The sequence below is a fragment of the Ctenocephalides felis genome, unplaced genomic scaffold (assembly GCF_003426905.1).
Source record: "Ctenocephalides felis isolate EL2017-DRISC unplaced genomic scaffold, ASM342690v1 CF-g0.4_SCAFFOLD_01492, whole genome shotgun sequence".
Classification (NCBI taxonomy): domain Eukaryota; kingdom Metazoa; phylum Arthropoda; class Insecta; order Siphonaptera; family Pulicidae; genus Ctenocephalides; species Ctenocephalides felis.
Genome location: NW_020537646.1, coordinates 7,948,085 through 7,965,483, shown reverse-complemented (window position 1 = coordinate 7,965,483; position 17,399 = coordinate 7,948,085). Strand labels below are relative to the sequence as shown.

The window sequence follows — 17,399 nt, the reverse complement described above, 5'->3', positions numbered from 1 at the left end:
ATTTTTCTACTTACTTTAAAATGTCAACATCAACTCCCTTTAAGATGATCACTGGTTCGGCAGGATGATGAGCTCTCATCAGATTATCAAGATATTTGCTGTTGGCAGCCAAAATAATTTTATGCGCTCTGATACTATGAGTACCACAAACAATAGTTGCATCTACTAATATCCCTTTGACTAACATCCGAAAGAAATTTAAGCCGAAAGTATTATTTTCATCGTAGTTGAAGGAGAGCTCCAAACATTTCTGTCCCATCGGTTTCGACATAGTTGAGAGAAGTAATTTCTTTACAATAATTGAAAAATAATTGCTATATCTGCAATACTATTCACAAACGAAGGTTTTAGAACATGAGATGATATAATTTATTCTTATGTTTTATAAACAAATTCTCTGCGTTGCTCTTAGTAACTGTGCAAAATAAATATTGTACTATAAATTGTTGATTATAGATGTCGTGCTGAAAATTATATTTGTATGATTTTTGATTTTGGTACTAAAAGCCTCATATAAAAATAACAAACTATACAAAGGATTTTTTTTGAATATTTAATGAACACTTATTAAATATTTGAAAATTGTAAAAATTTTTGCAAATTGCAAATTATGTCTTTTATAACTTCACTATATTGTTATAAAAATCTGACTTTCCAAGATGGTTTTTAGATTTCCATTTTTCAGTAAAAACAGGCGATTCGTTCTAAAGTTTTATTAATTAACGTAATCCTTTATTTAACTTTCGGAGCATCAAAAGCTTTAAAGCTCTCTAACCTTAGCGAAGGATTATGCTAATTTTTCTGATGGAACTAGTCATTTATTTGCAGTTCAAACGAGGTTAATTTATGCATATGCAATGCTTTGGTATATATATATATATATATATATATATATATATATATATCAGAATATAAGACAAAATTGAAAGACTTTCTTGCTAAAGTATAAAAAGAACAAAGTCAAAAATGTTTGACTTAATGACTTTGTTGAGTTTTCCAAAATAATTTGTTCTGATTTAAAATAATATGTAATGAAATGAATAAGTAAAAATCATCTGACTTTATTATTTTATTCATAATTTTTTATTCCATAATCTTTTATAAAGAGAATAATAGTAAAATAAAAATTTTACCTATAGTGCAATTATTGCACTTGCTTTTATTTCAATTACTAGTTAATATTTCAATTATTATTATTATTAATTGATTAAGCTTCATAAACATATTTTTACAAAGTAAACGTGGAATTGTTTAATAAAAACTAGTTTTGCCATCTGTACAATTTTGCTTGAGATATTTCTCGTATTTGCCACAAACGGTTTGAATCTAATTTTACTAATAAGTTGTATAATTATATATAGCTTTTAGTTTAAATATAAATATATACAATTGTTTATCAACAGTAATTATACATAAATAATAAATTTTAACGTATATTTGGATAAAATTATATTTAGACATCTGGCTACGTCTATCGAAAAAACTCCATATTTTACATTAATATGGAGCAGCAATTTAAAGTATGATACAATCAGATTTATAAAAGGCTCACTTAGTTAATAATTAATTAGTACAGTTATTCACTTTCAAATTTAATTTTGGCAACGTGTCAAGAAAATACATTGTGGCATATTAAACTAATTAATTATTCTTGGCTTTAACTACAAAATAACAGTACACTATACTGACATAAATTAGGCAATTAAAATGGTATAATTTTGAAAAGCAAAGCAAAGGCTTTAAAATATCTTCATTTTCATTAACACAATATTTTTTGAATTGAAAATTATAAATTTGAAGCAATCGCGTATAAAATATTTTTCAGCATTAAATATACATAGATTATGGAGTATAAGCTAAACTTCTGATTTCAAAATTTTACATCACGGGTTTAAAATATTTTACTAGTAGAATATTTTTCTATTCAATATTTCTTCTCCAGAAATTGCATTCTATGTGAATTAGACAAATTGAAAGCTTAAAACAAAACTGAACAATAAATTCAGGACGGTTTTTAAAACAGCCATATATTTTATTATTTGGCATCAGATTGTATTGTGTTTTCTGCTCTCGGATGCTATTCTTTGTTTTTAGAGCCGGAAAGCTGAATATAGGAGAAAGAAATCCGGGGACATGAATATCACTACACAGGGTTTTGTAGTAAATGAAAAGTAATAATCATTTGCAAATTTACAAATCAGCGGGGCCGGAATAACAACATCATAAATATAATTTTTTTTGACAAATCATGATCGTTGCTTACTACGAAAATGTGTTTGGGAGTCGTTAGGAAGGATAATGTTTTGTCCCAAAATGAAAAAAAGCATAAAATTACAATAAATATATATTAGCTATTGTTATTTACTTATTATTTTCTCAAAAATTTTACAAACAGTTCAAATTATTTATACAATTAACTATGACGTATTAGATCATTTATAGCTAATTTACCATTACCATTTTATGATGAGTGCATTTAAAGTTTCCTACTCTTTTGAATTATTGATTTGCATATCATTTAATACATTTATTCATAATATTTTATGAAACTTTTGAATCATATAATCAGTTTAGTACTCATACTCAATTTCTACAATGACCTTACATTGATTTGATGCATTCAAAATCTGACAGCATTAATTTCATGTTTTTTTGTGAACAGCATGTATGTTTAGAATTGTACAACTTTGTGAACACAGAACTGATCTCAAATCTATATATCTTCAATATAACTTGCCATCCCTCGGAGTTTTTGTGCGAACTGTGTGTATCGAGTAAACCGCCTTCGATACAAGAGAAAATATTCGGTACATGTATTAATGGACTTCTGCACAGTGATAAACGACGCTGCAGATATCTTCGATTTTCTTTATTTGTCGACAGTCGAAGGCGGAATTAGATTTCGATGGCACTTTTATCGACTCTAAAGAGATCAATTTGTCTAAATTATATATCTGCTTGAACAGCTCATTTTAAGAAGAATCGGAACAAAATATATTATCACAATTTTATTTTCTTAGTTCATGAACTTTCTGCAATGTCTAAATGATGATCAATTCTCGGCACATGATTCCATTACTCGCGGCTGGCTGTCTCGTATTAATTACATAATAAATGCGAATATAAATAGTAAATCTAGGGTTAGTGTTAATGGCTAAACTTCGCATGTGTTTCTATACCGTGTCGTGCAAAAGAAATAATTCCGACGACGGTTTCACTCATAAGTCAACTTGTCCGATGCAAAAGCCAAACGAGCGCATGTGGAATGCACTAAAGCGAGACCGGCGGCACATGCTCCGAAAAGTTGATGAGCGAACGGCGTCTATTTTCACGCAAATAAATACACAAATAGACAAAGACGTTTTCCTCATAGTCGAATGTACCAACTCTTGTGATGGCCGGTAGACGACTATTAACTTTGGATTCATATTATTGCATCCGGCGGTCGCAAATTCTTAAGAAAATTCATTAATATATCAAGGACTTGCACTTGTTCATTTTAGACAGACATAAAGTATATATATATATATATATATATATATATATATATGTATATATATATTTATATATACATTGAATTTTGCTCGATTATCCAATTTTCAAAATTACTTTACCTCCCAGATCCAACATAAGCAGTGTTCGAATATTCCTTATCTCGCGCTGCGTTTCTGTCCCGACCACGTACGTTGTAAAAAGTTTTTAAAATATCTCTTGCCTAAATCAAAACGATAGGAGAATACACGAAACTCGTTGTCTGATGCATACGCCGGGAAATACATTTATATTCAGAATTGAACAAGCACTCGAATTACAATACAAGAGCTGCCTGACATTGCTTCCGAACCGATTCAATTTCTCTCGAAAGCCACTGTTGTGCGGGTGCGGCTGCAAAAATAAATTCATCGATATCGTCATTGCGTTTTCTATATGGAATGCGGGATGCATTGCATATCATTCTACGTGTCTACGAAAATCGACAGTAAGTTATGGAGATAGATGGAATTGCATACAAAACACTGGAAAACGAATTACTCCATGCTGTAGTGCAGAAGACACATGGCAGCTACAAACGTATTCTCAAAATAATTTGATTCATTGGACAAAACAGAATATATTTTCAAGCCAAGACGTCCTTATCCATAATGTGAAACAACTCTCAAATTGGTTTGACATCTACCTTGTCCACATATTGTGCATAGTTGTGCACATTTTCCAAATTCTTATAATTGCCAGATACCTTGGAGATGAATCCTTCGATCCGTTTTTCAACATCAAGGATTGTATCGGTTTTATCTCTTGATTTGCTTTATTTTTGCTTGACTTATTTACAATTCAGACATGAGCTTCTCATGTTAGATCCTAGGTGCGCAAGCAACGTGGAATGCTTATTTATATTCCGGTGGAAATTCAACACAAATCCGTTCATTCTTATGCCATCCGACGTACTTTAGTAAAATCGGGGTCGTTTGAATATTCAGAAAACCAAAGATTTTAGGTGCGCATCTTTATGAGATCTGCGGAAATGAATTAGGCGTAATTATCCAGGTATAGGTCATGGTCAAATCAAATCTGATATATCATAAATGAAAGTATTGCAAACTTAAAATACAACAAAAAAAGAAAAAAAATCTCTGGGTATGTTTTACAATTTGTATTTTAAGCTATTTTATTCTATTGAGTAGTAGTACAGAAAATAAATATGTTAATAGTCAAAGTGGGTTTAAAATTAAGATACAGTTAATCAAGGTAATGAATGAGGCATATTTGGAAAATCTTATGATCAAGTTTATTCAAAATTGATCTGATATGTCAATCATAATTTCAATATTTATTTATTAAATCTGTTGTTTAATTCATAAGATTTTTATAAAATCACCTAGCTCTATTTTTTAAAACTATTTATATATTTTCACAATTCATTCTATTGTGCACATCTCCGGCTGCGATTTATATAAAGAAAACTGCATCTCGTTGCATTAGTATTCAGGATGTATTCGTAAGCCGCACTCCAGACAACAAGAAAAACTAAATTAATTGTATTCCACTTGGTACGGGTATTTCATATATACAGAATAAGCAGGATTCTTCTTGTTTATTGCTAGTGTAACTAAATTTTTATAAGAAATGAAAATTTGTAATAATTTAATAACTAATCAGCAGGATGAGTAAACAGAAAGGTTTGGATTGTGGGATGTTGTAAGATAAATAAGGTAACTAACTAAAAGACAAGGAAATTTACCTATCGATTATCTATCTAATATTATCTGAAAAATATAAAATCACGAGTTTAGGGTTCAATTCCGCCTTTGGGACAACCTGATATCAAGCTCTAGTGATATCAATTTTCACTAGAAAATACTGATGAAAATATGTTCTGAAGTGATAGTAGTCGCGTCATTGAAATATAACACTTAGAAAAAAATTTCAAACAGATCCCGAGTGAAGTTCTCTATATACGCTATATTTAAGTAAATTTTTATAAAATTATAATATTGTATAGTAATTCTATATATAAAAATACTTCGGCAGATGTAATGTGCCAATATTTTTCTACATTTCTCTCACCGGTAATATAATGCATGAAAATGTTGAACTTCTGTTCAGAATGTTATCATTCCGCTTCAATTTTTTGTCATCGTGAAGATTTTTCACTCAGCTTTCTGTCATATCGGGTCACACGTAATTTATTGAATTATTCATAACATCGCGATTACAATTTATTCTTAAAACGCGCGGCAGACGTTTTTCGTTTTTCCCCTCTAACCGGTAACCAATGTGTCAGGGCGCGTTTGTGCAATATTGTCTCCGATAGGAAAATGTACTTGTGGTGGAAAGAAATAAAAGAAATTATAAAAAAGTAATATAAATGCTAAATTTATATGCAATTTAAGGATAAAATAATTATAATAATGGACTAATTTTTGGTAGTATTGGTATGGGGGCGGCCATTAATCACGTGAGGCTTTTAGGGATGGTGGAGGTTTGACAAAAAATTACGAAAAATTACGTGGGGGAGGAAGGGGTCTATTTAGTAACGGGTATATATTTTTTATCTAGATTTTCAAAAAAACAAAAAATTACGCTTTTTAATAAATTTAATAGATTTTTTCATAGATTTGTGATGTTTGGTGGGGAAGGGGTTGGGGTTGATTCTAAATATCACGACGTATCACCAAGGGGGAGGAGTGAATTCAAAAATACATAAAAAAATCGTTCACGTGATTAATGGACGCCACCTATTCACTTCTAAATCCCTTCATTTTTATCAGAATACTTTTCAGTACCTACCACTGTAAATTTATTTCCTTATAAAACGTATTATCACGTTCTCCTAAGCCGTTCGTCGCGTAGTCCCTGTTAATTACCGTTACTATTTCCGTTTTTGCATATGAACTTTATATTTCTTGTTATCTTCCGCGAATTGCGCACTCCGAGTACCTACATTTCTTAAGAGCTCTCGCCTTAAGAATATATTGTCTAACGTCGCACTGGAAAGTATTTGTAGCTTGCTATTAAATCACTGCCTGATGGGCACAAAGAAACGTTTAGTACGGAAGAATAAATAAATTTTATGTACAATTAACTGGAATAAAAATACAACCTGGTTTTTAACAGCGGAAGATCGTAGATCTAGTAGGAACACTTTGATATCGCACTTTGGGTGAAACACAGATAAAAATTACATGATTAATACAAAACGCGATTTGGCCAAATTATATATTATTTTATACAGTATGGATGATTTATTTTTCATATATTTTTGATCCAGTTCATATTATGTTTCCATGAGTCGTTCTATTCTACCAAATTCTCTGTTCCATCGGTTTATGTGAGATATTAAATTTTACTAACTAGATTACGATATTTACCGTATTGATTTATGGAGCAGCAAAATTTACCGTCGGATTTAACATTATTTGCCTGTCATAGCGAGGGAATGAACACAATATAAATTAGCGCTTGTATTGTTTGTTTATATCAGAGCACGCGACAATTATTTCGGTATACAAAAGCGCATCCAATGATATAAATTCAGATTTAGTACGATAGAAATTCGGCAATGTGTGCAGAAGAACTAACCGAATCATCAGGACGATGAGATTATTAAGTTTACAATACCTATACAAATCTAATCTTCTCGTTGCATCTATTTGCAATCAGCACTGCATTGTTTAATGTGCATTAGAAATTTGTAAATAGAACGATGCACAAAAATAAATTATATTCGGGACATATGAATGTTTATCATCGTACATTGTTCTTCCCGCTAATTAATAAATACAAATTTATGGTAATTGTTCGCAAATTTTGCATTTTATTTTAAAAATAGCAGTAGCAGTTTTAAAATAGTAAATTGTTAAAATACATTATTATCACGATTTGTCAAACTAATGTATGAACTACTACAAATAATTTGTTTACTCATACTTTCGATAATATATATGTTCACATAAAGTTTTCTTTGCCTTTTCTATTATATCAATTTTATTTCGTAGAAGTCGTTAATAACGTAAGGGCAGAAATTCGTGATGTCATCGCGACTTCGGGGATTAAGTCAATTGTTGGCGTTGTCTTATGTGTTGAGCCTTTTATAAGAAATATTGAATGTTATAAATATACAATATGAAATAGAAGTCGTTATTTTATTGTTTGCACAACACACTATAATCGAATAGGAAAAATGTTGCAGAAAAGAAATAGGACGAAGGAATATTATTCGTGTTTTGATTTAGTTTTCATTTCGGTTATAAAATTGTACGATTATAATTTGAAGAAAATATTATTAAATCTATATTCCAATTCAAAAAAACTATTAGTGAAACCTGTTTATAAATTGTGTTTCTTTTATTATATAAACCCAACCACAGAAAACATCCAGAAAAAACACTAAAGTAAGAAAGTATATAAAAATATCGATCCTTAACTCGGAAACATTAATATTCTGTAATCGTAGACTTGTTAAAGTGAAACGTATTTAATGCTTGGGGTGAAATATTTGTCGATTCAATTTGCAATAATCATTAGAGCACGAGACAGGCAATTTGGAAGAGAATTTGTCGATTTTTAAAACTCTCCGATGGGGATGGCCTAATTGGATGGTTAATTAAGACTGGTGATTTTATCTGAAGCGAATTCGAAATTACTTTGATACTAAATGATAGATGATTTGCAGTGGGGACATTTGTCTATTTTAGTTGAAATTAAATTTTATTTTACATCAAGTGATTATATATTTGTAATTGCTTTTTTTTAACATTTCAATGGAGTAGTTGATGCCAGAAAATCTGCGTTGGTTATTGCACAATTTGTTGGCTGTAAAATTTCAATCTGATGCACTATCAGTAGTATAGTATTATAACCGATTAATCAAATACCCGCTCCGTCTAATTTTTTAATTTCAAATAGATTTTCCATAGAATTGCGCGGTCTGAATGAAAACCTGTCCATTTCAGAAATGATATAATTAAGACCATTAGTCCATGTCATTCCAATTACAGAACGCAGTCCATCAGTTACAAATGCTGCGCATACTGGCAGATGCGAACAAAACGAACCGTTTGTTTTTATGAATTAGGAAAGGATTACTCGACATATGAGAAAAAAGAATGATATACGAACAACTTTTCACATATGTTACGTCCAGAGAAATAAATGAACGAGCCAAATATTCTACGCCAAAGTTACGGATGTGATGATTTTGATTTAGTTCTGTATAAAACGTTCTTCGTATGGTTTTGATTATTAATTATATGGTGACCTGCAACTTTTTATTGCCCTATTGAATGTACTTCATTTTAGTTTTTCATATATATTATTTGTAATTTTGTTTCTTAGTCTAATCCGTTTTTTTACGTTGGAGTGCCCAATGGCTGTTTTCACTATGAAGTCATATTTAGATCTATATTTTCATATGCAACTTGATATCACTACTGCTTGATACCAGGTATCACAACTTGATGTTAGGGATAGGGTTATAAACTTGCAAGTTTATAAATATACCTCAGCCAAACAATCAATTTGTCCTTTTACCAATTTGCCCTTTTAACAATTTGTCTTTTTATCAATTTGTCCTTTTACCAGAAGTACCACTCCAGAGCAGAGTCGTATAAGTGCTACTGCACTTTCTTTTCTCTTCATGATACATCTCCCTATAAAGTAAAATATATTCATTTTCGTAAGCATCAAGCCGATGCCAATGAATATCATGAATAACTTTGACAGCCGACAAACCCCAGGATTGAGAGAGAGCGTTCCGCGTGTACGATGGGGCGGCTGTAGGTTAAACCCCCTTAAAAACCCCGCTGAAGCGTTCTATAGACTATAATTATTCAATTTGTCCCCGTGAAAAGGAAATCAATCAATCGGCGATGGCAAAGAGCGTGAAAGGGATGCAGGCAGCAGATTCAAGGAAGGAACAAGGAACAAATCTATTGTTGAGTTGAGACATGCCATCGGGCAAAGTATAGCTGATTGAATGTTGTTGTACCTGGTTGGAAATAGATACAGACGATGATATGTTGAATTGTTTGATGACTAATTGATATTTTATGTAATTCTTATTATAAACATTTATTCGATTCAATTTAAATTAATATTCACATTAGGATGGTGCTCAATATGGAGATTTTCGAATTTATTTGCTCTCAGGGGCTCAAATGCTTCCAGTTTGATAAAATAAAATTTTTCGAAAGTTTTAGATCTTTTAGAATTTTCTTTATTCTTAAAGACTAAACTTTTTTAAAACTTCATTTTCAAAAATCTTTAGTCTTTATGGAATTTTTTCAATTATATATGTTTAGTTCAATTTTATGATGAAGGTTTGTTTTTCTTCAATATATTTGGATTAGTTTTCAAATCAGTGAAATTTGGATTTCATTGTTTTTTTCTTTGGTCTTCTGATCGGGATGTTCTGCACAATAAGTTGATTATAGTCTTTGAGTACTGCTATTGCTGACCTTTTTTATCGTAGATTTTAAATTTTATGTCATCTTTGAACATCAATGATATGCATTAATATTGAACCGAGTAAGCTTACTACTCCACTATATCCATTGTGCATTCTGTCATTAAATTTATCTCACTATTTCCTATAAAACTAAATCCGACAAGAACACATTCCGATTCTTCTAATAGAATTTATAGTACATGCAGACAACGAGTCCACTGTACAATCGATCGTATTTCGATGGGCGGTTGAGCTTCATTTTATTTTATTTTATTCTATTTTATTTTTTTGTTCCCGTTCAGGCAGCGAATTCGCCCCGTTCCTCTTTTTTTCGTCCTGAATATCTCTTTTCAGGCGGATTCCGTGTCTCTCGCGAGTCGGGTTCAATCGGAATGGGTGTAAGTTGTCGCATCTGGTACGCCAGACTTAATATATTGAATGAATAAAGGGTGTCAAGCGATCGAAAAGATCGTCAACTGCTTGTTATGAAGGAGAGGATCCGGAATCTTTTCATACGAAACGAACAGATTGAAAAGTGTTACGTTAATTTATTATATGGGGAATTGATGGATCGAGAGATTGGGTTGGGAGTTTCAAATCCACTTTAATTAACTACTACGTTTTATATTTCGAGTTTGATTCTACTTTTTCATAAAATTATTTGTAGAGGTTTGATTGGTTGATGTTAGTTGACACCTATTATATACATTACTGATTTCTTCTCATTTCTGACCTAAAAATTTTCCATTGTTGAGCAATAATAAATCGATGTTGGTAATCAAGACAGTATTTTGCAGCATTTCTATTAATTTGCTTCATGAACTATATATATATAAATATATACGAACATATTTATAATTCAATATTTTCAGTCAGATATATAAACATCAAGTAAAGTGTAACACATTATATATTCGTAAATGAAATTGGGGTGTTTATGATTCTACATTTATTTTTCACTTAATTATTCATGAACTTATTTTTCATTTTTTACAAGCATGACATGTTTCACTAATCTGTGTTGTTTTACATAAAAAAAATTATTAATAATTTAGTATTTTTCATCCATTACATCCCAGAAGAAAATAGTTAATACCTACAGAATTTTCATAAAATATTATAAATAAATAATAGCATAAAATAATTAATTAAAATGATTAATAATTTTAGGATTAATCAATTTTATTTAAGAATGCACTTAGAATTAATGACTTTGGGTAAATCTTAATAAATAAATGATAACGTTAATTGTACAAGTGACGTACGTGCAAATTGATATTATGAAATCCCAATGAATACGTAGAACATAAAATAGTACATGATATGAAAAATAAATAAAAAAATTACAATGTATGTATGTGGCCCTAGCAAAGCCAATAATAGCAAAAATAATCGTTTCAGTTTTGATAAACTAACCCACATAGCATCGCATTATTAAAATCCCTAATCCCATGGTTCGCAGCAAAAGCAGCTATTATATTTTCATTCATAATGCAATTTTCGTTCATTTATTTTATATTCTGAGCCGCGGAGTTATCTATAGAGGGAATTAGTGCGATCAATATTTTAGGCACTCTTGGCCGTTACAAGCGTATACTCGCATTAAGTCAGTATTAAGCACGTGCTATTCTGTGTATCCTCTTATAGTCAGGAGGTGCAAAATCCTCTTGTTTATTAGCAACGATGCCCAAACCCTCGGTGGACCCTCAATTTAGGGCTGGTATCGCCGTTCGGCAAGGATTAAGACCTTTTACATGAAACCGAATCGAGAGAAAGATTGGTAAAGGATTATGAAAATCAGTAATTGGAGCAAATATAATGGACATATTTTTAATTTTAATGATAATTGATACTTTGTACAATTTACATTACGATGTATAATTTTATTGCTCCGTATCTCCGAAACGGCTGGACTTGCTTCTGCCAAAAACTAAACAGGGTATCGCGTCTTCAATAGGAATTCAATGATTGTTGAATCTTCCTAATAAGAGTAAAAATTTTACACCTATTTTAAAGCCTTCTTTATAGTGATAGAGCAGAAAAATATAACTCTGAAAGTGACAAATACAAATAATAAATTTTGAATATGTGATGTAACAGAAATGTAAGCTGGTGATTATGGACCTGGGATTGAAATTCTTTACTTGTTTCGAGTATGATCTATCGATCCTCAATCTACAACCCTTTGTTTATCAGCCTAAATAAATCTCATCCGTGACAAATGGACTTACAAACAGTGGACACACGAATTCCATTTGACCACTGTCTGTTTCTCCAACTGCAGCCATTATCCCTAAGCGACGACATCCATCAGTTGCATTCGACTCCTTGCACTACTTGCTCCACTCATGCACGCACGGCCTGGTCGTCTGTCTGGTGTGCACAGTTTGTGTCTGCGTATGTCTGTGCAAATGTTTGCACGTATTATGGAGGATCCCGTTGTATAAATATTTGACTACACGGGCGGAACACAGCCTCTGGCCCTCTTCTATCGCATCTGCCGGGTGACGGACGGGAAAGAGCGGCCGCCTGGTGCCCGAGATAGCGCATCTGTTGCCGCATGTTATGGTCAGATCCTTACCAGATAGGATGGTCGGATATCTGCGATCGCATGGCTTGTCCTGGACTGTTAGATCAAAGTTATAACAGGGTTATTGTATTCTTGCAATACTTGGGAATTGTTTTAATTTTATGACACAATCTTAGTTAGTTCAGTTAAAACTAGTTTTATTAAGATTTATCCGCTTCGTGTGATTACTATATTTGGAATTTTGCGATTCAAAGTTTTTGCTGATAACAATAATTGATCATCTCATATATTATCACATAATACTTGATGGTCACTCATACACGCATTTTTTTAACACTAAGCCTTGAGATTTAATCATACAAAATTAAAAAAAAATATAATACAAAACTTGAGATTTTATTCATAACAAAATATCTTGATAAAATATTTTAGGAATATAAAATATATACATATATAACAACAAAATATTAACACATTATATTTAGTTTCTAATACAATGAATTTTTATATGTACTTTTATAGTTAAAATTATAAAATACTATGCCCAAAAAACTGTTGGCAAATATGCATACAACAAGGAATAACTTAAAAAATATACCATTATCCTTGTAGCACAAATATATTAGACAGTATTGAAAACAACGCATATTTTATTTTTATCTATATCACAATCACATGTTTCTCACTTATTTTTTGCGAATTATTTAAAACTTTGTATTTTGTTTTTTTTTTTATTAAAAAACATCCAACTAAGAAGGTGAAGTGTTTTTTGCAAATTAACCTCGTCCTTCATCTGCATTATTGTTGATTTCTCGAGTTTAACATTTGATTAACAGGATTTAATCATTTTTGATCCAACAGGAATTTCATATTTATTTTGTTTCTATAAAAAAAATCATATTCAAGGGCTTTGATGAACATAATGAATTTCGATATTTGTAATTTAACGTGAGTTTTTTAACTAAAATCTCCTTTTTGGTCAAATTGGTAAAATCCATTCGTAAGACTTCTTCGGACACCTCATTGAATCTTTTGATATCTTATATCTAAGTTGTGAAATAAACCACAATGCAAATGAACAAAAGAAAGGCTCCATAGTATGGGAAATTATACGAATGCTTCTTCTTGAACTGAGGAAAATAACTTGAATCGGACAGCAAAGTTGGTCTATAAATGCTGCTGGCGCTATTTGCGGCAATATTCGTTCCTGCCGCCGGTGTTCGATCTGAGGCCGTTGCAGCCGTGTCGTTTATCGTAACACTTGTTGATTCGTTCATTCTGTTCAGTCTTTGGATTTGTTCGAGCTGAACCTAAAATATAGTGAAAAATGAAAATGTTGTTATTGATTAAAATTTGTAGATATATGATATCTCAATAAACAAGACTGAGCTGCAATAATTTTGACGAGAGCCTTGTCTAATTGAAAGAGTCTTCTGACTTGAAAGAACTTATAGCGCGAGAAAAAATCTTTGTTGAACGGAATATTTCTTCAGAATGTTACTATGACCGCATACAATTTTTCTTTGTTGGTCAAATGCAATTTACTGCGTACGCAAACCACACAGAAAATGATTAAAATGCCATTAACATTTGTCCAATGATCCGACATATCTACAAGGTGCATAGATTATATAGTCATTTCAGACGCAATACATATAATAAAAAATGTTCATTTCAAACCAGAGAGTAAAATACATTTTAATCCACTTTTTCAAAAACTTAAGTCTCGTTCTTTCATACAAAAGTTTATCACTATTTCAACAGGTATAAATAAATGCATTATTATATATAATAATATATCAATTGCTATATTACCTGCAGCAATATGCGAGCTGCAGATTCATTGAGAGGAATTCTCGTGGAGGAATCGTTCCGAAGCAATTGTATGACGGCACTCGGAATCAGGAACTGATTCAGAGGCTGGTTTTGTGGATCGTTCGAGGCTGCTGGATCTCCTTCAGATGAAGTCCTCGATGGAGAACTAGAAAAAAAATGTACTTATTTATATATAAGCTCATAATTACAGGCATATATGCATATATGTATGTATTTTATATGTGTCTATATATTTGAAAAAAAGTTTTAAGTAGTAAAATACTTGCATGCTAAAATAAAATAGTTAATAATTTGGGCGCCAAGTTTTAAGTAGTAAAATACTTGCATGCTAAAATAAAATAGTTAATAATTTGGGCGCCAAAATCCTAATAAATCTAGGTGGAAATAATAAGTAAGAATAATCAAACACGTTTTTCTTTTTGTCAATACGTTATATATTACCCATTAATAAAGTATAATTATTCTTCTAAAATAAAATGGTATCTAATATATAAAACATTTCAGAGAAGTAATATAGAGAGATTTAACATTATCTTTGATTAAAAAAGAAGTTAAAAATAGAAATCATTACGCATAAAATAATCAATCTGGTAGTAAAATATATTTATCATATGTTTTAACTATTTTTATTGTGCATAAAAATAAAACAAATATATATTGTAAATATATATTTAATTAAATAGAATTTTAGCTACATATAAAATCCAGAAAATTCTAAATCTCAGGTTATCACAGTTAATGGAAAATTTTTAATGCACATATGATAATCTTTCTTGTATATGATAAAAAGTAATTTTAAACATTCCAACAATGAGCTTGGATTAATTTCAGTTTATCTAATGTAATGATCAAATTAATGAAATTTGGATAATAAATTTAAATCACTGAACAAGCAACAAGAACAAATATATATATATATATATATATATATATTAAGAATGTGTAAAATTAGAAATTAGCATAAATAATATTTTTCCAAAAACCAATAAATGATTTTATAATAGACCTACCTCAAGCTAGAACAAGGTACAACATCACAAGTTTCATAATTCTTTCCATTTTCATCAAACTTATGACGAATATTATCAATATCTGCTTTGCATAATGGACATGTGCTTTCGATCTAAAAATAAAGACAGATGTGTTTGATAAAATGTGGTGTAATAAGATACCAAAAATATAATATTGAAACAAACAAGTTGTATCGATGTATAAAATCAATTATCACTGTCAAAGTGATTTGATGAAATTATGGTTTTGGATAATTTTTTTTTATAAATTTATGAAAAGGAATAAAATTTACTGACCTTACTCCATTCTGAGATGCATTTGAAACAGTATTCATGTAAACAAGGATACAGCACACTTCTATCTTCAAATTCAGACAAACATATTGTGCATTGGATTTTTGCGGATCCTGTTGATATTATACTCAAGCGATATTCACTTTCTACAAAATACAGGAAAAACAATTATATTGGATAGATTTTGCACAGACTATTGAATTTGTTTGTTTTTTACTTAATGTAAAAGATTGCATTTAATAGTCAATTGCTCTTTGGGGCAAATCTTGCCATTTTTTTAGTCTTTAGTTTCATTTTTATTTGGTTCAAATTAGCTGTTTAGTTAAAGATACATAAAGTCCTATCTAATAAAACGATTAAATATACAAATTGGCACAATTATAAATAAACTCATTAGTCACAATTGAAAATGTGGAATTCCTGCTTTCAAGTACGTTATTTATCCAATTTCTCAATCTTCATAAATATTAAATAATTGAAAAACAACTTGAAGCTTATCTCAAACGCATCTTATGAAATAAATAGATGTGCTATTATTATTTAATTAATATTGTTTATGTATTTATATATTTATAGTATTATTATTAACAACTTTTCGAAAAAAAATTAATTGATATTTTGCCAGAAATTCCAATTTGCTAATTTAATATGTTGCAAGTCGGCACTCCAATTTTAAAATTTCAAAAACTGTCCGAAAGATTTTATTTAAGAATCACGTATGAACATTAGTTTTTGGTAAAGATTGTCCATTAACGCAAAATGCCACTCACATCTATTTAGATTACAATGTGGTATAAATATGCTAGTTATGTCATTTACTGATTAAAAGTATGTTTTCACACTTCATCTTACTTGACGGTTCTTGATTTTCTCTAGTCCTTACATCAGCCATAATTTTCAATCAATGCACTATCTACACTTTGTGATAAATATTACAAACACAAAATATCATAAATGAATAATTCATTTATTCCAATATCTTCCTTTTACAACTTTTGAAAGGAAATGATAATAATTCAGCTGCCATTTATGAACTACCGACAGTAAATAAGCGATCTTGATCTAATAGGTAATAACACCTCACTCGACGTGTCGCATTTTATCTTGTATCTCATTGTCAACTTTGATAAATTTTGAGGAATGATAAGATTCTGCTGGATGTGAATAATCATTGTACATGCGTATTAAAATTTACAAGAATATCTAAAATACATGCGGAGATAAAAAATATATTATAAAATTTTTGAATCATAATTGTCTCACTTCCCCAAGAAGTTTATATTTTCCCAGCAAATTTGATTTTCTTTTTTTATTATTTTGACATTTCATGCCATTTTAAATCGTTTGACTCCAAATTTGGGTAAATGCTACGATTTGCTGTAAATAGCTTATCTGTGATTTTGAACTTAGAGCACCCTAATACTTACAGTAAAACTTTAATCGTGTGATTAATATATAATATAAGTAATATTGAGAAGACATTTTTAAAAATATTCGTAAATACAGTTCACTACTGAATTTGCGAATAGTTTTAGAAATGTCTTCTCAATATTACTTATATTATATATTAATCATATTGTAATTATTACATATTTACTAATTAGTATTTTAATCATTTACCCATTCATTTATATGTAAGCATATGAGTCAAAAATTTTACTTGGAAGCCATTTGATAATTGAATGTGTTAATTAGGTTTGAGACACAGTCAGCTGAGCCGTTTTCTTTATAATTAAATTAAAAATTTAAACTTTAACGTCAAAGTTTTTGCAAAATCAAAATC

General features: G+C 30.2%; 1 protein-coding gene across 1 annotated transcript; it reads right to left on the bottom strand.

Moving 5' to 3' along the window:
• Positions 1–13,388: 13,388 nt before the first annotated feature.
• LOC113370721 (RING-H2 finger protein ATL34-like) lies at positions 13,389–16,669 on the bottom strand. The gene is made up of 5 exons (XM_026611414.1): positions 16,469–16,669; positions 15,620–15,762; positions 15,323–15,435; positions 14,292–14,457; positions 13,389–13,786 (listed from the first exon to the last, which is right to left on the bottom strand). Exons 1-5 carry the CDS (start codon positions 16,506–16,508, stop codon positions 13,523–13,525), a joined length of 726 nt encoding a protein of 241 aa, XP_026467199.1. The 5' UTR covers positions 16,509–16,669; the 3' UTR covers positions 13,389–13,522.
• Between the last annotated feature and the right edge of the window lie 730 nt (positions 16,670–17,399).

Bases quoted from the DNA above. Each gene is read 5' to 3' on its own strand.
- LOC113370721 (XM_026611414.1), bottom strand. From the start codon at position 16,508: ATGGCTGATGTAAGGACTAGAGAAAATCAAGAACCGTCAA. The intron at 15,436-15,619 runs GTCAGTAAATTT...CTTTATTTTTAG, and splicing joins GCATCTCAGAATGGAGTAAG to ATCGAAAGCACATGTCCATT. The intron at 14,458-15,322 runs GTAGGTCTATTA...TTTTTTTTCTAG, and splicing joins GTACCTTGTTCTAGCTTGAG to TTCTCCATCGAGGACTTCAT.